Source organism: Monodon monoceros, unplaced genomic scaffold (assembly GCF_005190385.1).
Source record: "Monodon monoceros isolate NGI ecotype Baffin Bay Population unplaced genomic scaffold, NGI_Narwhal_1 Super_Scaffold_13, whole genome shotgun sequence".
NCBI classification, from domain to species: domain Eukaryota; kingdom Metazoa; phylum Chordata; class Mammalia; order Artiodactyla; family Monodontidae; genus Monodon; species Monodon monoceros.
The window spans coordinates 22,081,621-22,098,454 of NW_021703769.1; the positions used below are offsets into that span (position 1 = coordinate 22,081,621).

Here is a 16,834-nt window from a genome sequence, read left to right on the forward strand (position 1 = left end):
AAAAGTTTCTTGGCTCACGTAGTTGGAAGTTGTCAAACCACAATCAGTATCATGGCTGCAAAGAATAAAGATCTTTATTTGGGGTGTTAAGAACTGCAATTCAGGGATTTCTCTGGTGGCACAGTGGTTAAGAATCCGCCTCCCGATGCAGGGGACATGGGTTCGAGTCCCGGTCTGGGAAGATCCCATGTGCCATGGAGCAACTAAGCCCATGCGCCACAACTGAGCCTGCGCTCTAGAGCACATGAGCCACAACTACTGAACCCTGCGCGCCTAGAGCCTGTGCTCCACAACAAGAGAAGCCACTGCAGTGAGAAACCCGCGCACCACAACGAACAGTAGCCCCCACTCACTGCAACTAGAAAAAGCCCACGCGCAGCAACGAAGACCCAACGCAGCCAAAAATAAATAAATAAAAATTTTAAAAAAATAATTGCAATTCAGGAGACACAGATTTGGGTAAAGACCAAAAGCGTGCTCAGGAGAAGGAATGAGTCAGAGGCTTATATAGACAAAAGCCACAAGGTTGTTAGAGTTGTCTGGTGAGAATTGTGATTGACTCTGACACAAATAAGGAAACATTTGTTCTTAAGGAATAGGCTGTCACTAGTTTGTTTAGGGTGACATCAATAAGTATCTTGAGTTTCTGGCAAATGTTCTGGATGCCTGTGTTAAGACAATAAGTGGTCAAAAGTTCAGATTCCATCCAGGCTGAGACATGCATAAGTCCTATTTCCTCAGTGGCTTCCCAGGTCCATTTTAGAGACCTCTCTTAGCAATACCTACTCCATATTTATTTTTCTTTCATGTTTCCCCCTATTGATCAAGATCTTTCTTTGGGAGGCATCAATGATCAACCATTTGGTTATATGTCATTGGTTTCGACTTCCTCTGTGCTGGGGAGGCTCATTCCCAGAGAGTCATGTCCCACAGAGGAGGGAAAGAGGTGGCTGTGTGAAAGGTATGCTTTTAGAAAGTTTGTGGCCATATTTGAGCAACAATGAGTCATCTAGGAAGCAAGTCCTCAGTGGCATTCAAAATAAGAGAAGTTCATAAATCTTTATTAGTTAGAATCTTACAGGAGTGGTCAATCATCTCCAGATGTCTAGCTATCATTTTTCCTTTTAGTATTTCTCCAAGACTTGGTATTAGGTCATTCATAGCAGTTATTTGCTTTTTCATATGGCTCATTAAGTGGATGACATTAGATGATTCATCTGGTCCTGAATCTTGGGAAAGCTGTCTACAACAGATGTCATCTGCTTCATTATCCTGGCCTTTGTCTAGTTAATTTCAGTTTCAGGTCTCTAGACTGTTGTGAAGTCCAAGCAGGACATGGTGCCTCCTTTAAATGAGAAACATGAATCCATGAGTCAATGCCCTAAGTTTAGCAGCACAAGTTTAGTTAACAATATCTGGAAAGGTCCCCTCCAACAAGATTGGAGGACATCTTTGTGAAGGTGTAGTTTCCAATAGACATAGTCACCAGTCTATTTTTTCCTGAGGGAGTGGACCTGAGATTAAGCAAAACCAAAGGCAGTACTTTGGGCCACAGCAGCTTAAATGATTAGTCATTGTAAATGCGCTATGGTAGGTGAAGGAGTGCAAAGACTAAAAAAATGAGTTTGCCAGGGAGCCGCAGTTGTCTTGGGTTTCCCATAGCCCCCACTGTCAATTTAATTTACAGCCATTGTTTACCCATCTTAATTTATCTGATTCAGAAGCAGGCTGTTGCCATGTTACAAGTTATCAGGATGGCAAAAGTCTGGCAATAAGGGGTCAATTCTTCTGTAGAAGCAGAATGGACTTCATCTACATGTGTCACAATATTTACAGATTCTGTTGCTGCTGACTTTGCATGAAAGTCAGCTAGGGCATTTCCCTTGTACTCTATCCTTTTAGTGTTAGCCTCAGTTTGCTGACAGACAACATTTTACATCAGGACATATCAGACTTACAGGATTTCACACAATTTCTGGAACACTTATAACAAATACCTATACAGACACAACATAAAGAAGTCTTAACATTACTTCTTATTTGACAATGCTTCCCCTATAATTTAAAAATATCAAATATACCTAATTAGTTTAATATCTCTTTCTTTACAAGGAGAAAGAACAAACCTTTGAGATATTTCAGAGACCCTGTGAAATATATCTCTATGTTAGTTCTAAGTCAAAAAGAATTCATTTAGAATTTAATTTGGGGAAGTTTGTCAAAAATATCCAAAAGGTGTTAAAACACTTAGTCAAATAGGATCACAGGTCACTGGGAAACAATGCTTAGTTATCCATTTAACCAAAGTAACACTTAAAGACTTCATAGGGGGCTTCCCTGGTGGCGCAGTGGTTGAGAGTCCGCCTGCCGATGCAGGGGACATGGGTTCATGCCCCGGTCCAGGAAGATCCCACATGCCACGGAGCGGCTGGGCCCGTGAGCCATGGCCGCTGAGCCTGTGAGTCAGGAGCCTGTGCTCTGCAACGGGAGAGGCCACGACAGTGAGAGGCCCGCGTACCGCAAATAAATAAATAAATAAATAATGTAAAAAAAAAAAAAAGTGTTATACTTAATGTTGCTAATGCTAAAGATATGTCTGTATTAATTTAACCAACAAACTTAAACTAGCTTTTATTTACTAAAGATTCATCCCAGATCATGTGAACTTGAGAAACATTTCAGTTAGTTTCTATTATATTTTTGCAAGTATACTTAATGTATATACTGCTTGTTTGTTTTAAGCCAATTACATATAACTCTTTTACAAATTAATTTTAGCAATACCATCCAAAGAAAACATACCACATAGCCACAACATATTTATATATAGACACACATGAACATACAGACAGATGCAAACAGAGGCCTTACAGTTTTTGTTTTAAAATTTTCCTTGAACTAGATTTCTGGGCAAAGGTGCTTCTATAGCACCTTGTGTTTTTAAAAGTCCTTTTCACGCTCTCTCTCTCTCTCTCTCTCTCTTTTTTTTTTCCTTCAGATTTTAGGAATTGGAGATGGTCTAGATAAGAGTTCCCAGAGAGGTTACAAGCCTTTTGAGATAAATAAGGGAGGTGTGGGGAATGATGAAAAGAAATGGGTGAACTGTGAACTGTCTCTAGAACTGCATTTCCAGTTTCACAAAGATTCATAAGGTATAATTTAAATGACATCACAGGCTGATCCACCCATCCAACTACTTTATCCTCAATTTGCTTCTTTATATTAGGGAGATTTCTAACTGAAATGTAAGTCAAAAAATGTTTATGTTTTGCCCAGGCAATGTTGTTGGTTCCCTTTAGCACGTCCAATTGATAGTGCTTGAAGGGTGGGTTTACATGCCTTAGTCCAGGGGGTATATGTGATGGTGTTGGTGCCATCCTCATTGGACCTGGCTTTAAACGGGGCTGCCATTACAGGATGGGCAGTATGGATGGTCTTCTGCGGGGGATCAACCTCAGTGTTATAAAAAAGGAAGTTCAGAGAGAGATGGATAGAAAGGAGAGCCTTATGGTGGACATTCAGAGGGACAGAAAAAAGCAGATTTGGAGAGAGAGAGTTCTCAGAAGCCTCAGAGGATTTTTCTAGTTTGGAAATTTTTTGAGAGTTAGTTTCTCTGGGGGAAGCAATAGTAGTGGATTCATTATTACAATTGGAGGCCTCAAAATACCGATTGAAATATGCTTCCCATTCTCTTTGTCTTGTTCTATAGCTTTTCTCCAATTGAGCACACAAACTAATTTAGAAATTTTGAATGAGCCACAAGTGGACCAACAGAGTTTCAAGTTGTTGTGGGTGATTTTAGTCCAATGCGAAAGAAATTTAGAAGAGGAAGGCCCATAAGTTTTAAACATAAATTGATTTGGAGTTCTGGATGGTGGCAGTGCCTGTAGAAACCCAACTCCCCATAATTGAGTACTCACCAAGATGAACAATTCCCTTCCCAGATAAAGCCAGCAACAGAGGACACCCAAATAAAGGCTCAGAACCTCAACCATATTGGGAGGTTCGGAACCAAGAAGACTTACCCTTAAGACCCAAGACCACTGAGGAGATGACTGAGTACAAAGGGCTCCTGTAGGTGCCTTACTTGTGCCTGCAGCAGCTCCACGGGTAGAAGCGAGTCACTTTGGCTCCCACTTCTGACACCATGTAATGTCCAACAATAGTCAGTTTCAAGGCTGCACAGCACAAAGAGTGTTATTTGGGGTCTTAGGCATTGCAATTTGGTAAAAGTTGCAATGCCTAAGATTCAGGTAAAACCAAAAGAGTGTTTCAAGGAACAGACAGAATCAGGGCAAAAGCTACAAGGTTTTTAAAGTTGTAAGAATTATGTTTGGCTCTCAAGCAAAAAGGAAATATTCATCCTTAAGGGACAGCTTTCATGAATTACTTAGGGTAATGGTCTGGTAAGTATCATAGACTGTGACAGGTTATTTAGGGTAAGGGTCTCATAAGTATCTTAAGTTTCTAGAACATTGTGCAGATGTTCTGGATCACTGTTTTAAGACAATAAGTGGCCAAAGTTCAGATTTCATCCAGGCTGAGACATGCAAAAATCCCACTTCCTCAGTGGCCTCTCAGCTCCATTTTAGAGAGCTCTCCTAGTGATACTGACTGCACTTTGATTTTCCTTTCACAAAGTGCAGAGATAGGGTGCACTTTTGGGTTGGTTGATCAAATAGCTGAATAGTCTCATCAAAACCCAAAGTCTGTTCCACAGTTTTGGCTTCTATCAGAAGCTTTCCTCCTAATGATTTCAGGAGTGCTAACCATAGCAATGGCAAATTCACCTTTTGTCATATCTTAGGGGCTCCCAAGCAAATCTATGTTGGAATCAGCCTGGCTGATGCAACTACCATTTGAATTTAGGAGCCAATGCTCCTAAAATATGAGTTGAAATATGTGTTGAGATTGGCTCTTAGCAATGAGTTTAAAAGGATTCATCAACTATGTTTACTCAGAAGTACCCCACTGAAGTCTGGCCACTCCCTCATGTGTCTGAGTATCCCAACCCCCAAATACATGGTCACCCCACCCCAAACATTGAGGCGCGCCCAGGAAGTCACCACAAGCAAAACTGTATAGGATGGGATGGCCTCTCTCTGTGACTGCCTAAAAGCAATAGAACTTGTACCCAGCTCTAGTTACAGAAAAGAACAATGGTTTTCAAGGCTGACCTAGGTTAAAATCCCAAAGCACTTAACACATGTGTGTGACCTTTGGCAAATCATTTCACCTCCCTGGGCTTCATTTCCAAATCTTTTAAATAACACCTGGGGTGTTTATCCAAAACCAATTCTCTTCTTCCTGATACTAGACCTTACCCTCTAACCCAATGGGTAACATGTGACCCGTCTGGGTCAATCATTTTATAACACAGCAATTGGTCCAGGAATTAATGCAATCAGACTTGTTGAAGTCATTCACTTATGTTGGAACTGGAGGAGCAGAGGCTTTCTTTCATCTCTAGGTGTGAAGCCGTAAAGATGGGACCTCAAAGCTGCTTGCAGCGGGTAGCCCTCATGTTCCCACATGGTTTGCGCCCTCCTTGACTTTATCTCTTAACTCTTCCCCTTTACTCATTTTGCCCATCCAAACTGGCCTCTCTGCTATTTCTCAACGCCAGGCATGCTCCTGCTTCAAAAGCCTTTGCACTTGATATTCCTCCAGGCACCTGCACGGCTGGAATGGTTTTTGTCTGGAATGCTTTTCCTCCAGACACCTGCATGGCTGACTCCTTCATCTCCTTCCAGTCTGCTTAAATGTCACTTTCTCAAAAGGCCTATGACCACCTTTTATGGCCATATTATGACCACCCTATTCAAAACTGTGACTCCATCCTCCTCTACTCCTCTTTAAAAAAATTTTTTTCCAAAGTACTATCTTCTAAGTTTATTACTGTTAATTATATTGTTATTCACTGCCAGTCTCCTCCCACTAGAGTATGTTTCACTAGGGCAGGGAATTTTGTTTCTTTTGCTCATCGATATGTCTCAGGTGCCAGGCAAATTAGTAAGTACCCAGTAAACATTAATATTTGTTGAATGAATGAATGAATTTATAACTAAATAAGCCCAGCTAGTATAATACCACCTAATGACATTGTTATGAGGATTAGAAATTATAGATATAAAGTAAAGCACAGATCTGACTCATAGTGAAGCAGGAGATAGATGGGCCCCAGGTTGAACAGCTGGAGCTCGTCCCCTGTGGACAGAAACTCCCAAATAGAAGCGAGAGAAGAGCTAAGCCCTGCCCAGATAAAAGACAGAGATCACGTATTTCTTATTCTCGAGGTCAAGGAGACCTTCCCAACTATACATCCGCAGAAAGGTTCCTCGGAGGTCAAAAGGGAGGGGGGCGTCACCTCATAATAAGTGATGTCAACCTACCCATAGCCCTCTTCGCTAGAATCCATCTTGGCTAAGAGATGCGTGTGCACACATGGGAAAACCCTGAGATATACCAGATACAGGCACAGAACCAGGAAAAGCAAGATGATTGGCCAAAGGAAACCCGGAAGAAATACCCCATAAAAGTGATTCAAACTACCACGGGGGTGCGACTCTCTCTCTCAGCCCGCCCGTGTGTCCATCCACACGTACTCTTTTTCCTCCTACTAAATACTTTGTTTCACTACTTTCCATGTATGGTGGGAATTTATTTCTGCAAAGCCGAAGGGCCAGGTCCTTGTCCCTGGCCACTGGTCTAGTGGCTAGGATTCAGCGTTCTCACTGCCACTGCCCAACCTCAATCTCTGGCCAGGAATCGAAACCCTGCTTCAAGCCACTGCAGGCTGTGGCCACCCAAGACCAATAGTAGGTGCTCAAATATGGGAGCTATTATCATTTTGCCAGGTCTTTTTTTTTTTTTTCAAAGAATTCCTTGACAGATCTGGAGATAAGTTTCTACATCTACGAACAGAAAAAGACTTATGAAGAAAAAAAAAAAAGAAAAAGACTTATGGGGCACACACCAGGAGGTGATCTTTGGATCTGTATGTGTGTGTATACACATTTTGTTTTACAAGTTTTCTTTCTTGAGCATTATTTTTATCAGACAAGAAAACCAACACTTTTTAAAAAAAGAATTTTGGCTTGCTTTGGGATTTTGACAGATGGAAAAAAGAATGTCTTGAGGAGGTCAGATTCAAAGAAAGAACCAGGGATTGGTGGTAGGTGGCACTGAGAACTAGCGGCACTGGTTTAAGAGGAAGTTGTGCAGACATGTAAACCCACAAGGTTAATACTGCCAGAAGTAAAATTGCCCAACTCAGCTGGGTGGGTGGAAGCAAGGAAGGGCAAGGAAGAACTCCTGGGGGTATTCAAGGTCATTAAGCAATGGGCCTTAAATTAATTGAACTTAGAGTTTTTTCTAGTCCTAACTATGGTGAGACTGACATCAGAGGAGAGCTTGAATAGTCACTTCTCTCAATACAACCAGAGCAGAGGGCCTGTGTCTAGTAGGCATTTGTTTCCACGTTGTGGAATGACTGGATGGAATAGGATCACCAGGACCAAGCGGAAGTGAAGTGGCAAACTAGGAACCACCCAAGTTTTGGAGTCAGCTTTGAATGTTGATTCTGTCACTTAGCCATGTGACCTTGCTCAAGAAACCACCTTGTGCAAGATCTAGGGCCCCTACAAAGTAGGAGATTAGGGGAAACATGATAAATATGGCATTAAATTATACTCTTTAACAAGCAAAAACAAAAAAAATTAAATTCTCAAAAGCAATTGCTTTGAACAAACCCAACTGATTAAACTTAAAACCCTGCTTATATCACCTTCTACTGCCCAAGAAACCTTGCTGTCAGGGCAGATTTTCCCACAAGTCTTATAAACACAAATTTTCAAATAGCCATTTCCAAGTTTAAATATGTCTTTCACATTTAATGCTCTTTGTTGTCTCTTTGACCCCTCTCCCCTTGTTTTGGTTTCACAAGTCTTGAAAACTGTTTTTTCTCAAAATATTCTGTGGTTTAAAGGTTTGTTTTTCTGGGCCTGGCCCTTCTGTGCAGAGGAGGGCAAGGTCACCTCTCCATACTTTCCCCCATGGGTCTATGGGATAAGGGAGCAACTGGAAAATTTGGATTAACTAATATAAAATAATTTTATATCAAAACTCCCATTAGTGAGCAATTGTTGGCAAGTGAGTAGGAGCATGGGCTTTAGAGCCGGGCTGGATTGCTTGGGTTTGAATTCAGGCTTCATCACTCCCTAGCTGGGTGACCCTGGGCAAAACACTCAGTTCTCTGTACCTCAGTTCCTTACATCTTAAGGTTACTGGGATACTTAATTAATATTTGTAAGTCCTTAGAAGAGCGCCTGGCACACAGTAAAGCTCTAAGTGTTTGCTGAAAATATTTTGCTCAACCCTAGACCACTAACTAGTTCACGCTGCTTGATGATAATCTGCCTCACTCACCCTGTATCTCCTGGATGGGTCTATGGCTGTGTTGATGGGAAGGTGTACTGGCTTTAGTAGTGGTAGTAGTAGTAGTCCTTTTACCAACACGGCCAAGGGTAAGCCTGGGGTACTCATGTGAAGTTCTGTTCACCAGAAGAGCCCCTGCTCCGGACTGTAGCGGGATGTCCTGGGCACACTCTTTCCCGACCCCCGCGCTTATCAGCACCACTCTCAGTTCTGCTTCTACTCACTCGCTTTAGCGTAAACGCCTGGGTGGGGTTAAGGGTCATTGGGCGGTCACTGCGCCTGCGCCGGGACTGGGGGTTGGGGGCCTGAAGCGGGCGGCCTGCCTGGCCCCAAGGTCTGAGCTGTCAGTGCGCCTGCGCGGCCGGCCAGTGGGCTGGCAGTACTAAGCTGACTCGCCGCCGCCGCCGCCGCCACTGAGCTGCGAGTGCGCCTGCGCGCGGGTCGGGCGCCGGGGTTCTTGACTGCGCCGCGCGGGGCGCTGGGTGTAGCCATGCAGAGTGCCGACTCGCAGAAGCCCCCCAAGCGGCCCCGGCGCGATGGTAGCCCGAGAACCCCGCCAAACACCCCTCCCGCAGACACAGAGAGGTCCCCGAGCCCCGACCTTCACCTCGACCACCGGACCTGGGGCCCGGAGCAGGTGTGCTCCTTCCTAAGGGACTGTGGCTTCAGCGATTCTGGACTGCTGGAACGCTGCCGAGGTAGCAGGGCTGTAGGGGTGAGGGGCCGGGGGCCGGCGACCCGAGATCCCGACAGCCGGGCCTGAGAGAGGGCTCCCTGAGGCCGTGAGCGTGGGGGCCTCAAAGAGGAGCCAGAGCGGCCGAGGGAGACCGGACGCGGGAGGCACCCGAAGGGGTGGACCTGAGGCGGGGGCGCCCAGGAGGGATGACCTGAGGCGGAGAACGGAAACCTGAGGTTGCGAGCCCTCGGAGAAGGTTGCCTGAGGTGGGGGAGAGAAACTTGACGCGGGAGGCACCCGCAGGGGTGGACCTGAGGGGCGGCGCCCAGGAGTGATACCCTGAGATGGAGGAAGGAGAAATGGGGCGTCTGGCGTTGCGGACCCGTAGGAAGGGAGCGGACTTTGGGGGTTGTGAACCTGGGGCGGGGAGGGGGCAGCTGGTCTAACTCTGGTGGGCTTCTTCAGGAGCTTGGCACCACAGCGCCGGACAGGCGGGACTCAGGTTCCTTTTTTAGTTAGAAGACCCTTGGTGGGAAGGTTGCTGTCATTCAAGCTCACCAGGCTTGGGAGACCCCCCTCTGCTGATGCAGCTCCCTGAACACTTGCCACGTGAGAGTACATTTGGGTGCTTTAAAGTTTGTTTCCTCCGCTCCCCTCCCAACTCGGGGTTTGTCTAACCGGGAAAGAACTTTTCTGTTAATCTCTGAATCCGCATCGCCTTACCGTAGCATCCGGGTAGGACTCAATACATGCGTGATGACTGTACTTGCAGAGCTTAGTAAAGATCATGTTTTGTTCTCCAAAAGTTTCCCTCGCTAAATCTGAACCCTGGGGTGGTTCGGTTGACCACTGGACTCCCAGGTGCCCACAACTTGGCCTGTAGGTTGTGAGTTTTAAGCGACTTTACTGGCTTAAGTTCAAGCATCCATCCACTTGAAATCTACTCAACTTCCCGTAAGGGGGATGAAGTTTGACCTCTGCTTTACCCTCTGAAGTGTTCAATAGAAAAGTGGTGTGATTTGCAAATGCAGTAAACTTTTGCAGTTGCGGGGTAGAGCCCTGTTTGCTTAGGCTGGGTGGGAGGAACTAAAGAAGTGTTCAAGACCTAAAGATAGCTTGATGGGTGAAGGAAATTGCACTTCTCTTTTTCCCTAGCACCACCGCTCCCCCTCACACACACCCCCCACACCCCACCTTGGTTTTCCTCCCCTTCTGGGGTGGAATTTTTCTTTTGAGTAGCAGTAGGTGGGGATGAAGTAGTTTTATGTCTTCAAAATGTGATTGGCTATATTGTTGGCTGCCTATTTCAGTGGTGTCCTGTAGATTAATTCATCAGTCTTCAGAATGATCTGTTCTCTTGAACCACAGTCTAATACTAGAAGACATTACATGCTTTAAATTGGTAAAAACTGACCAAGTGTTCACAGTTGCTAATTTCTTACTGCTCCCTGATCAGCTTCTCCTAAGAACTGGCTGACCACAGCCAATGTCCTGTCAGACTGGGGTCACTTCCCCTCCAAAGATTCTGCTTATCTCTGCTTGCCCCTACTTTATCCTATTAAAAAACAAACAAACCAACCAAAAAAAACCTTTTTGATTTTGAGCCACTTGCAGATTTCTGAGGTCAGAACATTCTCCCTATTGCAATAATTTTCTCCCTAATTAGAGTCTGTCCCTATCTAAGTCCAGATTTTTTTAATTGAAGTATAGCTAATTTACAATGTTGTATTAGTTTCTGGTATACAGAAAAGTGATGTGTGTGTGTGTGTGTGTGTGTGTGTATGTATATATATGTAGTCTTTTTCAGATTCTTTTCTGTTATAGATTATTACAAGATGTTAAATGTAGCTCCCTGTGCTATACAGTAGGACCTTGTTTTTTATCTGTTTTATACACAGCAGCTTGCAAGTCCAAATTTGTTTTTATTTGACAAAACTAAGCACAGGTGCTGGGTCCCTTTCCTCATTTTGGAATACAATTTCACAGGAATTTAGAGACTGTAATGTGTATTTTTTAGTAGATGATGTGTTTGAGTTTCAAAGGCCACACAACTAGAAAAAAGCAGAGCTGGATTTTAAAGTTAGGTCTTTGGACTCCAGAATTCATGCCACTTATACCTTAACAAGTGTTCTCTTCAAAATACATTGGATTTCCCTCAACAATAAGGGAATAGACAAACCAGTGAGAAAAGAAAAAAAATGGAGAACATAACCAAAGTTATAAAGTCAACTAAGAACCAGGAAAAAAACACCCCAGTAGGAAAATGAGCAAAACACAAGAACAATTGACAAGCAGCCAGTAAAAACAGAAAAAAACATTCAGTCTTAACAGTAATTTTAAAAACACTGATTTTAAAATTTAGATAGAAAAATATTTAAAGATTGGTAATCCAATAAAGTTGATGGAAGTATCAATTTGCTTAACCCTGGACAGTTTGGGAATACCTTTTTACTTACAGAAAATTTCACTTGTAGGAGTTTACAGAAACATTTGTACACTGTCCAAAGAAATATATTCAAGATTATTCTTCTAACCACTAGTTATAAATAGCAAAAAAGTAGAAATGATCTAAATATCCATTGATAATAATAGTAAGTAATATTGATGATTAACAATTTATGGAGCATTTACTTTGTGTGAAGTACTATTCTCTGCACTTCATGTTTCATCTTATAAAATCTTTACAATAACTCTGTGACATAGGTTCAGTTATATCATTTTAGTGGTGAGGAGCATAAGGTTCAGGAGAAATTGGTTAAATGTGTTATGGTACATCTGTATTGTGGAATAAAAGACAACCATTAAAAATGATGAAACTACATCATTAATAATTGTTAATAATTGACAAGAAAGATCTTTATGACCTATTAGTTGGGAAAAATAGATTATAAACAACATAATTTCATTTGTGTAAAATTACATAATTGCAAAGGTAAATGTCTTGAATTTTGTTATCTAAAATATTAATGATTACTAGGAGAATATGAGTAAGTTGATATTTTATACTTTATATTGTTTGGATTTTTTATATTGAATATTTTTTATGCTTGAAAAACACCCCCCAAAATGCCATTTTCATTTAAATGTTTTTTTCTTTCTGGAAAATTACATCCTCATTTTCTCTTGTTACCTTTAGAAAGACTTTTGTTTGTTTGAAAATAGTCCAGTGTTCTGGAATCTGAGGTCAGGAAGGTCTGGAATTAACTATATAGAAAGATAAAGAAAAATAAACCATGTGGGACTTCCCTGGTGGCACAGTGGTTAAGAATCCGCCTGCCAATGCAGGGGACGCGGATCTGAGCCCTGGTCCGGGAAGACCCCACATCCCTGGAGCAACTAAGCCTGTGAACCACAGCTACGGAGCCTGCGCTCTAGAGCCTGCGAGCCACAACTACTGAGCCCGTGTGCCTACAGCCCGTGCCCTGCAACAAGGGAAGACACTGCAATGAGAAGCCCACACACCACTACGAAGAGTAGCCCCTGCTCAACACAACTAGAGAAAGCCCACGTGCAGCAACGAAGACCCAACACAGCCAAAATAAATAAATAAATACATATATATATATATTTAATGTATATAAGCCTTACTAAACAGATTGTGTGCTTTCTTTGGAGGTTTCAGAACTAAGTCAACTTGTGGAGCATCCCTCAGGCTATGGTTTTGACCTGACTATTCTAACAATAGACTGACATTTCTTTCCCCGCCCCACCCCAAACCTCACCTGTTTCAGGAGGAAGCTGCCAGTTTTGCAGCTGGACTTCCTTACAAATAATTTACTCAAATAATTTTAAAAATTTTACCTGGTTTATCAAAAAAATCCTCTTGGTATAGTTATCAAATTAAAATTAAGACTTTCCGGGCTTCCCTGGGGCGCAGTAGTTAAGAATCCTCCTGCCAATGCAGGGGACACAGCTTTGAGCCCTGGTCCGGGAAGATACCACATGCCGCGGAGCAGCTAAGCCCATATGCCACAACTACTGAGCCTGTGCTCTAGAGCCTGCGAGCCACAACTACTGAGCCCACGTGCCACAACTACTGAAGCCCGCGTGCCACAACTACTGAAGCCCGCGCACCTAGAGCCCGTGCTCCACAACAAGAGAAGCCACCCCAATGAGAAGCCCTTGCACCACAACAAAGAGTAGCCAGCACTCACCGCAACTAGAGGAAGCCCGTGCACAGCAACGAAGACCCAATGCAGCCAAAAATAAATAAATTTATTTTAAAAAAGAAATTAAAAATAAATAAAATTAAGACTTTCCAAGTAGCAGTCAAAAATGTGGTACTTGGCACAGTTCGTTGCCAGTACTGGGTGCTCAAAAAAATGTTGATCTGAGTAAATTCTGGTGGATCCAAATTGAAAGAAATCAAAAGCATGTGCTGTGAATATTGAAATCATTCATTTTTTTCCTCCTTTTTCTTCCATAGAGAAGAAAATCACAGGTTCAATACTGCCCTTTCTTGATGAGTCTCTTCTTGAAGACCTTGGAATAAGGTAAGAATGAAAAAATTCACATTGTAGCCAAGCATACTTAAGACCTTTTTATTCACACTGAAGAGACAAAGCCCAAGATTGCTGATATTAAGTGTCCTCATTTTAAATCTGCACAGGTTTTAAAACAGAATACCACACCTGCTGTCTAAGAGTTGTTTTTGTTTGTTTTTGCTGTGCAAATCCTATGTTAAATATTACTAATGATTCCTGTTTTTAAAAATTTTGCTAATAAGCCTTCATGAAGTTTGTAGTGACCAACTTTTTACTCTCAAGTTCAGAATAATTGAATTATACACTCCAGAAAATGTAGAAGAATTGATAGGAAAAAAATGTTGGCAAGAAAAATCAAGGCTACAACCCTATCTTGAGTATATTTCTAGGTCTTTCTAGAGCTACTTAAGGCTGGAATGCTTCCCTGGTATTAGATTTAAAGACACTATCCAAAGTAGTTTGGCACTTTTCAGATATATGATTTGGGACAATTTATTTAACCCTTCATTTTCTGCACCTGTGAAATGGATAATAATAATGAGACAATGTATGTAGAGTGATTAGCACATGTTAAGCCCTTCATAAATTATATATGTAGGTTGAGATCCCTATATATGACTGGAGATTCTAGGGTCTAGATTTGTGTAAGTCCACTTTAAATATCTCAGTTGAAGATCCAATCAATATTTAAACCTTCCTTAAAGTAGAGACTTTGTTTCTATTAGGGAATTGGCAACAGTGGTAAAATGTGGTCTTTTCTTCTGGAATTCCACTTAGCTAAGTGTTGTTTGTGGAAACAGTAACCAAAGAATCAGAACAAAAGATTATACTGAATTACTTCATGCACTGTTGTTTAGTAATTGATAATGCAAGTAGATTGAGGGAAAGATTACTTTAGAACATTTTACTGACTTTTAATGCGCCTCCTTTGGGTCAGAATCCTTGGGAACCTAATCTTGCCTCTTTCATAATTATGTATCAGCCCCCTCTGTCCCCCCAAAGTCCCGCTTACTACCTATTTCTTATGTATAATAGTAGCTTATTGTTTGAACTGAATGGAATTTTTTTCTAATAGAGTTTTGCTTTTAAAGGGAACCATATACTTTGTGGACCCAAATGCTGTTGATTTATTCAACAAATATTTATGGAGGGCTCATTATGCGTTAGGCATTCTTCCAGGAACTTGGGACACATGAGTTAACAAAACAGTAAAAATTCCAAAAGGAACACTATACGTCATGTCTTTTTGTGCCCACCTCTTAACTCTGAGGTGGATTCTGCAGTATCCCTTAGAGCTGTGTTTTCCTATGCAGCAGCCACTACCTATGTGTTAAAATTAATTAAAATTAAATGAAGTGAACATTTTAATTTCTCAGTTATACTATCCATAATTCGGGTGCTCAGTAGCCACTTATGGCTGGTGGCTACTGTGCTGAACAGGGCAGATATAGAATATTTCCATCATGACAAAGTTCTCCTGGACAGAGCTGCCTTTGAGGATTTCAGTGGGGTCCGTTGAAGTTGTTCACAGTGGTCCAATGCAACCAACTTATTAATGTACCCTTGCATTATTTTCCCCTCGTTTCCTGTTTCACCTTTTCTAGCCCTCCACTCCATATCCCAGGATTCACATCCAAAATAAATTAACTGTATGCACGCTCTTGTCCTACACTCTGCTTTCTAGGGGGAATCCAGTTTAGACAAGTACTCCTGTATTTCCTCAGTTTCATGATTAACTGATGATGGTAAAAGATTTTTCTAAAAAAATAAGAAATATTGTCATATTAAATGTACACATCAGTTGTAAGAAACAGTAGATTTCAGAAATGATGAAATATGGAAATAAAATCTTATTGTAGTCCAACTATTCTGGCCCAAATCTTTGTTTAAAGTATTTACTTTGCCATAGCCTTTGCCAAAACAAAAACACCTCCAGGTTTAGGGTGGCTTTTTAAATATACTTTAATCAGTGATTTTTTTTTAAAAAATTAAATATTTTTATTGAGGTATAATTGACATATAATATTATATTAGTTTCAGGTGTACAATGTAATGATTCAATGTTCGTATATATTGCGAAGTGATTACCCTCTGTCACCATACAAAATTACAAAGAAATTTTTTTTCTTGTGATGAGGACTTTTAAGATTTACTCTCTTCGGAATTCCCTGGCAGTCCAGTGGTTAGGAGTCTGTGCTTTCACTGCCAAGGGTGAGGGTTCGATCCCTGATCAGGAAACTAAGATCCTGCAAGCTGTGCAAAAAAACAAAACAAAACAAAAAACAACAAAAAAAAGATTTACTCTCTTGGGTCAACAAAAAATTAATCAATATTCGATCTAAAGGAGAAATAGAGAGTTTTATTCAAGCCAACCTGAGGATTATAACCCAAGAGACAGTCTTTTAGAAAACTCTGAGGACTCTTCTGCCTGTTAGAAGTCAAAGGAACAGTCATATACATTTTCGAGAAAACAGATTGTACATCAAAGTGACACACTGACATTTTATGTAAAGTTCGCCAAAGATACATAGTCCAGATCTGCACATAGGCACAGTATGTCACCATGATCCCTTACAGGATTAGGAAAGGAAAAATTAATCTTCTAAGGAGTTACATTGTTGGCATCAGAAGAAGGAAAAAAGCATTGTTTTTTACAGTTGAGCAGGCATTCCCAACTTTGAGGAGGTCTGGTTAATGTATAATGCACATTGCACATTAGGGAGGGCCCAGTACAAGCAGGGAACATGTTATGCTTAAATTTTCTTGCCCTGCTTAAAACATAAATTGTATACCATCACTTGGCAACTTTAAACATGCACTACAACATTATTGACTACAGTCATCATGGAGTACATTACATTCCCATGACTTATTTATTTTATAACTGGAAGTTTGTACCTCTTGAAGCCCCTTCACCCATTTTGCCCACCCCCCCATGTGATTTCTTTATGAATACAGTAGTTTCTTTTTGAGTTCTAATTAAGTGATGAATACTGAGTATCAGTTGAGGAAAAGACTGGGCTGTGAGGTTGGTTTAGGTTTGGTATTATTTTGTGCTGTGATTCCTGGTTATGCTCCACTGTGCAACTATACCTAACCTGTGTCAGTTACAGCTCTGCCTTAAAGTACTTCTTGGAGCCTGGCCTTTCCCTATGCTTGTTATTTCAAACTGATGAGGGTAGGGGAATAGTAAAGCACAAGCTGTGCTGCTTTAATGGTTTATCAGCTGTAATGATGC

General features: G+C 41.6%; 1 protein-coding gene across 4 annotated transcripts in view; it reads left to right on the forward strand.

Moving 5' to 3' along the window:
* Window positions 1–8,866: 8,866 nt before the first annotated feature.
* The window catches only part of SAMHD1 (SAM and HD domain containing deoxynucleoside triphosphate triphosphohydrolase 1), a 63,127-nt gene continuing 55,159 nt past the window's right edge, over window positions 8,867–16,834 (forward strand). For 3 of the 4 annotated variants that reach the window (XM_029220941.1, XM_029220940.1, XM_029220942.1), the window contains exons 1-2: window positions 8,867–9,134; window positions 13,539–13,605. In XM_029220941.1, coding sequence (XP_029076774.1) covers window positions 8,927–9,134; window positions 13,539–13,605 — 275 coding nt within the window. In that variant the 5' untranslated portion in view covers window positions 8,867–8,926. The remainder of the gene's footprint in view (window positions 9,135–13,538; window positions 13,606–16,834) is intronic. The other variant, XM_029220943.1, reaches the window with a different exon arrangement.